This window comes from Arctopsyche grandis, chromosome 7 (assembly GCF_051622035.1).
Source record: "Arctopsyche grandis isolate Sample6627 chromosome 7, ASM5162203v2, whole genome shotgun sequence".
Classification (NCBI taxonomy): domain Eukaryota; kingdom Metazoa; phylum Arthropoda; class Insecta; order Trichoptera; family Hydropsychidae; genus Arctopsyche; species Arctopsyche grandis.
In genome coordinates this window covers 12270258-12283990 of record NC_135361.1, presented here as the reverse complement: position 1 = coordinate 12283990, position 13733 = coordinate 12270258, and the positions used below count along the sequence as shown (strand labels likewise).

The 13733-nt window shown below is 32.5% G+C and overlaps 1 protein-coding gene across 1 annotated transcript in view; it reads left to right on the top strand.

Moving 5' to 3' along the window:
* LOC143914059 (uncharacterized) overlaps positions 1-13733 on the top strand; it is a 211921-nt gene that overhangs the window by 145580 nt on the left and 52608 nt on the right. Inside the window, exon 6 of the mRNA XM_077434149.1 lies at positions 7988-8207. Coding sequence (XP_077290275.1) covers positions 7988-8207 — 220 coding nt within the window. The remainder of the gene's footprint in view (positions 1-7987; positions 8208-13733) is intronic.

The window sequence follows — 13733 nt, the reverse complement described above, 5'->3', positions numbered from 1 at the left end:
ATACTAAAGTCAATAAAGTAATTATTTCTTTGGAGAGTTCTTTATGTATATATTAAAGAAAAAAAAATCTCCTTTGATAAAGTGGTATCAGTACAGTATTCTTCATTTCGAGAAATATTTCGCAAAACATTAAATACAATTTTTTTTAAATACAGGTAGCCTGTGATACATTTATTCTGCTTTCCCGAGATTCTGGGCATATCGAATTAAAATAAGTGATTTTTGAATTAATTCAAACGGAAATAGTGTTTTTGTTACTAAAAATTAGACTTTCGCCAATTTCAAAAATAGCGGCTCATATATCAAAAGAAAATTAATTTCCTCTCATATTGACATACGGCTCTTTCCAAACAAAGAATTATTTTATTGTCTCATATAAATAAAAAAATATAGTCGTATTTGTCAATAAATAGATCAAAATAAAAATGTTATACTTAACTTAATGACTTCGTCTTGCTAAGTATGTATTTTAAAATGAAAATACTTAATAAGACGAAACAAAATATGACAGATATGCAATTTCCAAAAAATGTAGTAGCAAATTATATTTAGCTTGCTTTAAAATTTCGTTCCACTTTACTCATTTTTTAAATTTCAATTATGTATCTTTGATACACTAGAGCCAAGCTTTAAATATTTATGAAAAACATCTCATATAGTCGTTTGGATCTATTCAAATTTGAAAATCTTCCCGTACTTTATCATCACTATTCATATACGGTTAAGTGTCGAATTTTGTATTTGTCATACACCTGGTGCAGTCGCTGCGCTGCGTTCAGCCATCGTCAACCGTGATTTTGGAGGGCTTGGAGCGAGTTTACGTGTGATTTTGGCGAATTCGTACGCGTCGTTATAAGCAGAGGAGGCAAGCAAGTTCGGTGGAGGATTCAAATTGTGCAACACAATGGGCAAACATTCGAGTCTAGTGCAAATTTGCACCGAAACGTTTACTTTGTCGAGGGGCGGACGGGCTATAATGTACGGGAGCACTTCACACAACCGGCAAATATGAAATATGACGCTTCGTGTTATAATAATGTACTGTTGCACTGTGCTAGGTTGTATGGGAGTATGAGGGTAATTAAACTGAAATTGGCGTGTGATGTGTATATGTGGTTTAATTGGCGTATGGTGATTTTAGGGTCGACACATGTCATTGATCAAGTTGTTTGGATTTCATTCGTTTGTTTATATGTATAACTATTCATTACCAAATTTACAAATTTAAAATTACAAATTTCTATAAACCAAATCGATAAAATCGTTTGTATGGCTATAAATATTATATTTCACAATATACATAATTCCATACATAACACAATAGACATAATTCCATAGACATTGTTCAATCTAAAATATGCTGATCTGGTTGAGGGATTGCTTGAGATCTCACATTTAATTTGTTTTTTTTTTTAATATTTCTTCCATTGTTTTTGTTCTTTTTTTACTACATCATTTTCATGCTTTATTTTTGTTTATATTGTTACGTACGCCGCGGATTGAGCGAATTGCACTTAGACCAACGGATATCTGTTATCGGATTAACTAAATGCATGCACTTACTTCCAAAGATTATATCTGGACTCTAAGTGCATTTAGGCTAAACAATGACCGTTATTAGTTATTTCTCAGAATCGGTACGGGAAGACCCAATGTCTTGGAAATACATATCCGAATACGTGACTTTACAACAGGTAAACAGATTAGGCGTCCTGAGAGATCTACCCTTTATCAGGCGGTACGTAGGCGATATAATTCATTCTGGACTGAGCAGTGACACTGCGTGTAACTCCATAATCATCAATAAATGCTGTGATACGACTGTTGGCCTTTTACTTGGATCCTCCACCCACCCCTACGCAACAATATTTTGATGTTTAAATTTTTATTTTTGTACTTATTAATTATTTTTACATACCTCTTATACAGTTCACATTGTTTTCGTGTTAGTGGTAATTTTTTATATCTCTTATCTCTTATCCGATCGTTTTCATACTTTGCCATATTGCTCATTTTGGTCATCAATATACGTTAATGTATCGTCTGCCATTACGTTGGAGATAAAATATCGTATACAATGCGTATCAAATATCCACAATTTCGGGTACGGTGACGGCAAGCTACTATAATCTATCTTCAACCTTTTCGCCGTGATATGGCCATATCAGATTTTAATTGTTTAAACGCCTATAATTCACTCTATATTTTAAAAAATTTGCTCTTTAGGTTCTCGTTATCTCTAATATTTAAATATTTGTAGTTTTAACTCTCATGTGTATATTTAAATTTCAAATTTGGCGTCTAGCTTCATGTAATGTAATACGCGATATATATTGATTTTTGGCCAAATATGTCAGATCTGACATTTCACTGCAAAAAGTATATCTCTTCACTGAGTTTTATCTGCGAGATAATTATGTATGTACCTACCTATGTATATTGTCATGTTCCAAAACGCAGTTTATATATATTTTTTTACTAACCTTTTCTTAGTTCAGAATCGATTTTGTCGTCTGACGAAGTTTGGGTTCTTATCCGATCGTTTTCGAACGTTGCCATTTTGCTCGGTTTGGTCATCAATATAAGTGGAAATGACGTCCGCCATTACCATGGTGAAAAATAATCGTAATAGACACGTTTGAAAATACTGCATCTTCCTTCACGGTGACGTCTATCGTCCACACTCTCGCTATGGCAGATTGAGCACTTTGCCATACTCATGATTAAAGTTTACGGAGAGAATTGGTGATTTCTTAATTAGGTTTTTTTATATATTGTCTTAATTTTATAAACAAGAAGAGGTAAGTTTTTAAAAAAAAAAATTATATACATAGTATATATATTTTTTTAAATTACTTGGTTAACAAACCAAGATTTCTTTATCATCATAGAAACGTTATATTTATGTTATTGGTAGATATATTCGAAAACTACAGATTTAATTATGGAATGATGATGAATTTAAAATGAGATGCGTATAGCTTTGTTTCACCAATTAACTTTGGTTCACTTTGTTCTGCTGCTGTGCTGGCCGTCACTTGCGGGGTCGATATTTATGACTACCACTCTCGGAGTCTCGATGGTGTTGACTAACTTTTGTGATCGAATCGTGATCTTTATAAATGATTTTTATCTTTTGGGTTGGGAAAAATCCGACATTCCTGGGTTAGGTAAAGTCCGGCCCTCCTGTCTTATCTGACTATCCCTTTATAGGAATTTTAATGGACTTGTTACTCACGTACATGAATGTGAGAAAGTGAATGATTATTGTGATAAGCGAGGTATACAACAGTATGTACATATGTATACATAATATATGCTTAGCTACAGTGTCGCCCTGGAGTATATATGTATCTGTATTGTCACTATGGCTTAATTATAGTAAATAAATAAAAAATTAATTATATAATTTATTTTTGACGGTTACAGAATTCATAAATCTTTTTTGAATACAAATTCTTAATTAAAGACACATTTTTTCTGAAATGTGTCAACATTTTTTTCTCAAAGAACGAATTTCATAATTTTTATTATGAAATTAGATCATTGAAAAAATCCAATTTAATAGTTTTATATAAAGCTTTCTTTGGATTGAGAATATAAATATTTTAATTTTATTGAGTTCGTTAATATCTTTTTGTTCGTGCATAGTGACTTTTCCATAATGATACGTCGTTCTATTACTTTGTTTTTTGGACATTTATTTTCCGTGTTTCGCTAAAACTCTTAACACAGAGGTTTATAATATAATAGAATTTTCCTTGCCGTGATTCATCTCGACGCCATAACTTAATTAGGTTGTATTCATTGCTATGAGTCGTTTTCGCGCACGGTTTCAAGTGTTCTTGCACATCTCCCTTCTCTGTAGATTCTTAGCGAGATTTGGAGCCGATGAAATTTAGCACCAATACCTTTACCGCTCCTTTTCCATCTGTAGCATCTCTTCTCCGCGATCTCGGTAGAAGAGTGTCAGTCTGTCTGTCAGTCATTAGGGAAGTCTAGACGTGACCCGATTGCAGAGGAATGATAATTAGAAGACGATTCTCTAGTAAAAGGAGCCAGGGGGTGGGTGGTAAAGATGGGGGCTTGTTTCCGAAGTGTATTCTCGTGCATTCTTAACTTCATCTATGCTGCAATTAACACCGTTTTAAACTCGGAAATGAAGCTTTGTTTGAAATTTACGCTCTTACTTCCTCCAGCGACGGAAACGTACCTAACAAAGTTCAAATCATATGGAATTAATCATATTTTAGTACACACACATGTACATATGTACAATTTATACATATGGTTTCGTTTAATTTAATTATAACTATATTACAAATACTGCATAATAATTTGATTATATTTGATTTTAGATTTTTAAATGCATTTTATTATTACTAAATTATGCTCACAATACATCTTATATCTATTTTAATAGCTACTGATCTACTGATCATTTTCTATTTTACGCATTTAATCGGCAAGAAATATTTATCGGGCCATGAAGAAGCATTAATTGATTACTAAATAATATATGTATGTATGTGCCTATACAATAATTCAACAATTTAAATTTAATTACTTTCATAGAGCTCGTAAAATATAAAAAAAAAGTTTGAGCACTCGAACTATGCGACATTCCAAATCGATGAGGCACTTGAAAGATTTTACACCGCCGAACGTGGGAGTGCTATTTGCCCAAGGAGCAAAATCCGACGTCGTTTGGCTTAATGATGTTTATACAGCAATTAATATTTCGCCATCTTCTATAATAATCAGAGGGCTCGATCTCCATTGTACCCCATTGCTGGGGGGTGTGGATCTAGATGCACCCTCGTTACGCAGTCCAATAAAGGGCATATTAAAAATAACGAGAAACCTGAATAGATACGAACACGGACCCTCTGTTTGCTTTAGCATTTGGCCGCCACGTACATACATTCGCGTGCGAATCTGTGTGCGTACACGTATCTGTACCTTATCAAAGCTGTGTATGAAGGCAATAGAGGGTCGAACGAAAACCACCACCATCACCGATGGGGTGTTAATTATCGGCCGTGGAAACAATGCGACGATTTCGCCACGAGTGCTTAGTCAACAGTCCATAAACCCGCCAAGTTCCACCGCTAATGGCCTATCGGAAGGAGTGATGATACAACCTGAATTCTCATATGTACGTATGTATGTATGTACATATGTGAGAATGAATTAACACGTGTGTACAATTGCCATGAGTTGTAAAAGAGCTGACGACGATGCGGATATCTCATCTCCGGTTTTCTATATTAGTTTAAAAAGTCCGCTGAAAGTTTTTGTGTATGTGTTTAGTGAAAGAGAGTGAGTTTCCCAACTTACTTAATTAATATATCGAATTGGCGTATGTTTATTCGAGGATTTGACCCGTATCAACGCGGCGACGTCGACCAAACTAAATTACACACGCGCTCTTCTCTCTCAACTTTCGAAATATCGGGGATATCTAAATTGTCTAACCCCTCGGCTGCGGCGGCCAAGTCAAATAGCGAAGTTTAATTAACAAAGCGTGCGTTACATCCGCGGGTAATTACAAAGTTTGGGCTCGTGGGCGCGCGCGCCGGTGTCGAATTAGCCAATTTCCTATGTTGTGGCCAAATATTGGTTTGATTTCGAAGTATGTTGAATGTTTTTTTAATTGGTTTCCATATTTGAGAATGCTCTTTGGGTGTTTATTCAATAAAATATTCAAATATGCTCTGTTTTAGCACAATTAATTCATGCCATAAATAATTTATCCATCAAACGCGTATCTACCTATGTATGTAATCATACAAAGTGTATCTAATATAATATTACTTGGTTCATTTCGTGAAGAGTTTTTTCTATGATGATTCGCAATATTCGGTATAATGAAGAATGGAAATTTTTGTATGAAATCGTAACATCATACATATGTATGTATGGATGTATGTGTTTCAAATTGAAAAATTTTGACAAGAGACAGCCTATCTGGATATTATTATATGAGCCGTTATAGTGGCGATAATCCAATTTTCAGTTCCAAAAACACTATTTCTGTTTGACGTAATTCACAAATTGTTATCACTTACATATTTTTATTTGTTATGTCCATAATCTCTGCAATGTAGAATAAACGTAATACAGGCCACCAGTATTTTTAAATATTTTTAATTAAACGCAAAGCATTATATTAAATGTTTTGCGAAATATTTCTCGAAATGGAGAAAAATGGACATGTTCCACATTTAAATATAATGGTTCATTTATGAATTAATATTATAAACCATTTGTTAAAAACATACTCGAAGTCGTTGAAAAAAGTTCATTTTATTTTTGACCAGATTTATAATGCAATATTTTCAAAAAACTGTACAAATTTAATTGGTCAGTTCACTTCAAAAAATGGTCATTTACAAAAATTAAGTGATAATATTGTACTATTATATATATACATAAAAATAAATGGTCAGTAAACCTCTTAATTTTTTATATCCCATATCTACTATTTTTCAATGCTTTTTCTTCGTTTTTAATTTTTTTTCAATTATTATTAATTTTTAGAAACTTTTTGGTATAAAAACTGTTTCTTAAATATATAAATAAATTAAGTGTTTTTTAACAAACAAACAACAGTCAATAATACAAACATATGTACATATGTATAACTCACTGATTATAATATAATATAACTGATGATAAAACTCAATAATATAAATGTTAACATAACTAACATTATAATCTAATATATAATTTCGAAAGAGACTTTCTATGTATATTTGTTTGGTTCGTAAGCGTGACGTCATCAAATAAATCAAAGTTTCTATGCCAACGATATTATATCGTTGAATATTATTTTTTTCGATTCAAATAAATTTAATAAAAAAACAAATGAATGTTTACTATTATAGCCATTTGTTTAAGCGGTTTATATTACAAACACTGAGCGAAAACGGATTAAACCACTCGTACAATATAACTGATTTATTTACTGACCAAATAAATACAGACCTTTAATTAATAGTTTGATGTTTTAGCTAATGCTTTTTAAATATTGACTAACTTTTCTTTAAAAAAATTTCAACTTTATTTTAACTAACAAAGATCATTAGCATCAATATTACAAAAATGTTTGTTAAAAAGTTTTTGCTATCCAAAATTTGCTTATAGCATGTGCTACCTTGATATTGATTATATGTATATATGTACATATCCAAAATTAATTTTGTATATTTTAAAGTTTACTCCTATGTTATTATGATTCATTAAGAAAACTATGTTTTTTTAAAACATATAAAAGCCCTTTACAATTTTCAATTTAGAACTCGAAAAAGTTCATACTATTGTATTTTAAGTACACCATTTTCATCCTCGTACATGAACATACACACGAGAGGAACATTTAGCGTAAACGTCCACATATTGAAAATTCTCGTGCAACCTTAACATACACTTTACAGACTTTTCGTATTATACCTTTGCGGAGAGCCATTTGAGAAGACCCACTTTAGAGACAAGATACAAAGCACCTACTCACCTATTCGACGTGCAAAACGTTGCATCAATATTTGAAAACAGCGTCGCGAAAAATCCCTTTGTTTTGTCTCCATCCAAACATATTATATTAAACGTTTTGTTACACTTGTATACCGGCACGTGTCTTTTTCAGTCATTTTTATGAGTGTCACGCGTGTGCGCTTTGTACCTTCTTGGCACACGTTCCCTTGTGCCACTTTACAATGCCCGAAATCGCACAGAATCCCGATACAACCCTCGCATGTGTGTCGGAGAGCAATAAACATCATCATATTCATACACGAAATGTTCAAAGTTTCTTGAATTAAATCCAAAAGCGGACGAGACACAATCGGATACGGGTACCTACCTATCTCTCTCTCTCGTTCTCTGTACGGCCAATAAAGCGGGCGAGTTTTCCATTTTCCGTGTTTCAATTTTGTTTTGTTATGCATACATATATTAAATGGGTGTATTTTTTGTGTTTTTACAGAATTTGGGACCAGTGCAATATAGTGCAAGATTATTTGACCGTGTATGACGGTGGTAGTAAGTCGTCGCCAGTGCTTGTCAGACTTTGCGGCGGAGATACGGTGCCGGATATAGTCAGCAGTGGTTCTAGAATGTTGCTCGAATTTCATACATCTCCATATGATAATCCGTTTCATCCGGTGCCGCTTAGCTACCTTCCTGGCTTTGAGCTGGAAGTTCAGGTGAGACTTTTAAATTATTTTTATGTTTGAAAATTATGTCTGTTTATGAAGTAAATAATTTGATAAAAATAGTAAACTCTCGTTTAATATAATTTGATTATATTAAATGGAATATATAATACATGTATACATATATTAAAAGCTTGTATCAGTATATAAACTTTCAAAGCTTTGTGAAATAATGTAATTTCCGGATTTTCACTTTAGATATAGTATTTATGTATGTAGTACGTATTTACTCTCTGATTCTACATATATTAAACTTTTGTAGCGAAAATTCAACTTTCTCAACCGTACCCAAGATTCACTTATACAATATTAATATATAACCATTAAAAGTTTAATATAATCAAGAGCATATATGTATAATATCTGCAACAACTATGTATATATGTTTGTACATAGATTCATATCACAGACCACGTTCAGTCCTGTTCTCTGAACACAAATGAATTTTGCCTTTATTAAATTAAATCAAATACTAAGTAGATTGAAAATAATGAAAATTTGTGTCACCATTTCGTATATTAAACACGTGATGTACTTTCAGCATATTGTGTTTACAAATGTTTGCATTTGATTATTATTTTAATTAAAAACCAAATGTATATATATAATAGAAGAAATGAATTAAATATTTAAGTTTATATTATTCATGATGAATACATAAGCATTGTCATTTAATTGCATGGAAATTTTTAATACATATGTAAAGCTGCCGACTAAAAAATAATATCAGCATAATAGTTTATTGCTTTAAAACTTTTTTCTACGGTTGGTTGGTTCTTGAAATTCCAATGCTGATTTAATTTAATTCCTAATCAAAATAAAAGAAAATCAATTTTAACCGTTTTCGGTACGAGTCTATGACCAGATGATGGATGCAACTTTGCAATGGTCCACTGTCGAATGAACCGATAGATGATCAAACTTTTATTAGTCTCCAAGGATAAAGGGTACTCGAACCGTCGTTCAAGTTTCTTAATGACTTAAAAAGCAATTAAAACTTCCAGTAGAATTTCAAAGAAAGAAAGAATGGCAGAAAGAAACCGTCCAAAGCTCGGGGGGGGGGGGGGTCTCTCCGGTTCGTATCAGGTGCTCGTGCTTCGTTACTTTTCAAATTCAGTCCGTCCCCGTTTTTGCGGATTTTTTATGTATCTATTTTTTAGTGTTTCTGAGTTATGAGCGTTGACAGTAGAACGTAAGGGTATATTTGCTAGAGTGCCGTCGGTGGAAGCTCATACATAAAATAAGGGTTAGTGGTACGGAAAATTCAATATTAGGTGGAGTGACGTCACGTATGACACTGCCAGTTTGTGCGGGAAATTCGCTGAAGACGGAAAATGTATAGATGCGAGGGGTGCAGATAGGAAAAGCGACGTCGATGCGAATTCGTGCATCGAAAACTGCATCGCTTCACCTAACAGCTAAAGCGTCAATGCTCACACGATATTGCTATGTAATATAAAGCTGAAGGTATTGTGTTTGTACGCTGTTTATTATTAATATACATATATGGTACGTTTCGGTGTGTAAATTTGAACGCAAGGATAGAATGTCCTGGAAGCATTCCGCATTATGCCACAGTTATCCGAGAACGGCCTTTCCGGGACCGGGCACAATGAAAATACCAAGTATAAAATGATAATGTAAAATGAGAATAGCGTGGGAGTGCTTTTAAAATATCAAAAACTCTTTTGTTGGAGAGATAATCCTCTTTCCTGACCTCTAAGTCTCGACCTCTCGTATAATGAATAAACACTACTCGCGACGCACAAACAGTCGCCGGTTATTGTGATCAACGTCGAATGATGAAATTTTTCGCTCAATCGAATCAAAATATAATAAGATTTCATTATTTGAAAGTCTACATTACTTATTATACATTTCTATTAGTAAAAATATCTTTTGATTTCGTTTTTATTCAATTGATTACATTAAATTAAAACATTGCACAAACTTGTGTATTCAATTCAACTTTTGAAATTAGATTATGTTGAAAATTATATTTTCTTGTAGCTATTGATATGAATAATTCATACAAATTAAACTTCATCTAGCTGTAGTTTCAACTCTATAATTAAAACTTCATCCAAACTCGTTTAAAATTAAATTATTTTAATTTGTACAAATCGAATGATCTCAAGCTCAGAATACGGCTCTAATCTTTACTAATAGATATTGAACACATATTATATTTACAATTTTATATATTATATACATATATAAAGACGCTATTCTGTGTGTGTGTCCTAACGCAAGCCGAGCATAATAATGAATCGATAAAAACCTTAACTTTGTATAAATTCATTCGGAATTGAACCTGCGTACCGTCGCGCGAACACAAATATCCGCTTATAGGTATACCTGAGAGTTAGTTCATAGAGTTAGTGACGAAGCCAACGTCGGATTTTCAATTGGCCTTTTTTTTAAACAATAATTAAATTTTCTTCCTTCTCGCTATATAAAAATACGTAATAATAATTTTATTTAGCGAGGTTTTGAACCATTTATTATTATAAATAAATAATACATATGAGGACAAAGGCGCTTTTTAGTCATTTCTTTTTAATGCTTAAATACTATTTTGTACTGCTGGTCATAAGAAATCCGTAATTAACAGTTGTCTGTCAAAACCGGTTAAGCTTGGTACTAAATTAATATTAAAAGCAGGACTGAGTATCAAACTTACATATCTTTCATGAAATTAGTAAGGGGTCTTTGGCCATCTTTGATACTAGGAGGCCTCATATGAATACGATATTTATATCGGTTGAATACCGGTTGAATTATTCTTCATACCGTAAAGATTAATTCAATTGTACATGAAGAATATAAAAGCCGAAATTCCTGGCGTTGCTTGGGCGGGTTTAAACTATTACAATAAATTTTGAAAGGAGGTTTTTTGATCCAAACCTTTGACCACTTTCAAACTCGTATACCAAATTTGCTAGTTCTATAAGCAAAACTAAAGTTATATCGTATGTACATACATATGTACTATATTGATTATATGAGAATATTAAAATGAGCATATTTTAATAGAGGATAATTTAAACGTGGACCATTTCCCAGCAAAGTAAACCATATGGTTTACTTTGCAGCAGGGTCCAGTGCAGCTTTAAAAGATTTTAAATGCATATTTAGCGTAGTTGCATGTTTCAAAGTGCACGCTTTGCATTCCCACGAGATACTATGTACATAGATACTATACAGTACCACGACAGGACTTCTTGCGGCCAATTAATTGAAGCGTAACATAGATGCATCACTTTGTTCTTTACAAATTCACATTAAATTCTACATAAAGTGAAAAAAAAAGAATGGTTCAGACGTAGAGCGTTATCTAGGGGTGTATCTCTAATTGAACAAAGACTAGACGAGCTCTCCAATTCGTTAAGACGACCCCGTATACAGCTACTTCCTTTGAGTTTAACCTTTCGTTTTAATTTAAAACGCAAGCATGTAATATCGTTCGTCTGTTAGCAATGAAAAGAATTATTGTTATTTGCATACATTTAATCGTACGTCCTTAAAGTGCGCAGTTTCTTGTATTACTAGTATATGTATACATGTATATGTATGTATGTATGAGTATATAAAAAGATAAAGTAAAAACGAAATAAGTTAAAGTCTCGGCTGTGTTTCAGTGCTGAAGATCTTCGCAATTCTCTTTTTCCTCAGTAGTCGCCTACTTAAGCGAATGTCTGAGGCGGACGGAGTGTGTCCTACAGAATAATGCCTCCATTCAATTCCCGATAAAGTTAAACGATCGCCTTTTATTCCCTTTTTGTCGTCTTTTGTCTTCGCCCTTCCGCGCCGGGATCGCACTTTTAAAATCGGAACTCTAATTCTTTATGCTAATCACGAACTAGAACAGATATCCTGAACGCCACTATTGGATGTTGCATCGAAAGCGAAGCTTAAATTATCGTTCGAGACAAATTCGATGGAAATTTATGTATGGAATATAAAATTCAGTAAATTGTATAATAATTATTCAGAATTGTATTTGATTTGTTTAAATGATATTGGCACACTTTGACTACATACATCATTTTTGCATATACGCGAGAAGCAAACTGTGAAAATCTATGTAACCAAATATTATACTGCAACAAATTTATTTAATTTAATTTATTATTTTAAAATAATAATAACAACAATAAAATGACCAGTGTGACCTGAAAGGTTGCCCCAAAGCGTCACACCAGTCTTAAAAAAAAATAGAAAGATAATAACAAGGAAAAAGCAATTCATCTCATTCAAATAGTCTAGTATTGAATCTCAAGAAACCAAGCAGTTCATCAACATGACAATTGAACAGGTCAAAATGTTCATCAATCACATTAAGGAACCGGAAAGCCTTTACAAGAGACGAGTTATTGATAGCAAACGTTTTCGCAGGATTAGGTTTGAAAAGTAAATGATGACGCAAAACTCTACCACACTCCGGCACCGAAATTTTAAATTCCAATGAAATTGAAGGGTTGTCGATTCTTCCCTTTAACATTCCAAAGAAATATTTGGAAATGGCAATAATTCTTCTCAAAGATAGTGAGTCAAAGCCTAGCATACTTTGTAAAAAGGCAGTGGGAAATAAATAAAGGTAATATTTATATTTCTTCATATAAAGGCATATAAGAATTTTTTTTTTGAACTCTGTCTATCAAGAGAGAGAATTTAATTTCAGTAGGACTCCAAATTACAATTTACCCAAACTCCAATATGCTCCGGACAAGCGAACAATAAAGTAACACCATTATACTCGGATCTTGGAAGTAGTGAGAATTGCGCAAAACAAATCCAAGCATGTTGGTAGCCCTACAGCACATATCTGAAATATGAGTCGAAAATTTGAAGTCACTCCTAAACAGTATACCAAGATCAACAGTTGAGTCAGTTCGCGTTAACTAATAGTTCCGAAAATTTATTAAATTCACTTATACATATTTACAGAATTTAAAGTATCAATACAAAAAAAAAATAGTTGATTATCTCACAGAAGAATCAAATTTTCATATTAAAGCATGATTCCGTGTAGCCATTTTTATACGGTGCGCTCCGTTTTACCAACTTGCATTATCTCGAGACTCGATTTCTCAACTTTTCGTCTGCTGATACAGGAGTTTGTACATATGTATATTGTATAAAAACATGTATGTAATATCCTAAATATAGGAGACATATTGTAACCATTCATAGATTTTTAAACTATTAACACATCTTTAAAATATTGAAAAAAAACCGTTTAAAAATCAATTCTTACTATACTTTTTAATAGTTTATGTTTATCTCGTAAATAAGTATTTCACTATGTAAAAAATTTCATATTTGTGTTTTGTATATTTACAAAATTGAAATATTGCAAGTTGGTAAAACGAAATAGACCAATTTTTTTACTATTTTAGTATATTAAATACACGAATTAGATTTAATAATTATAATTTTGGCATGATCACAAAACTTCGTCTATTGTTACTGCGTACATACTACATACATAGATAAAAGTAAAAACCACAGCGT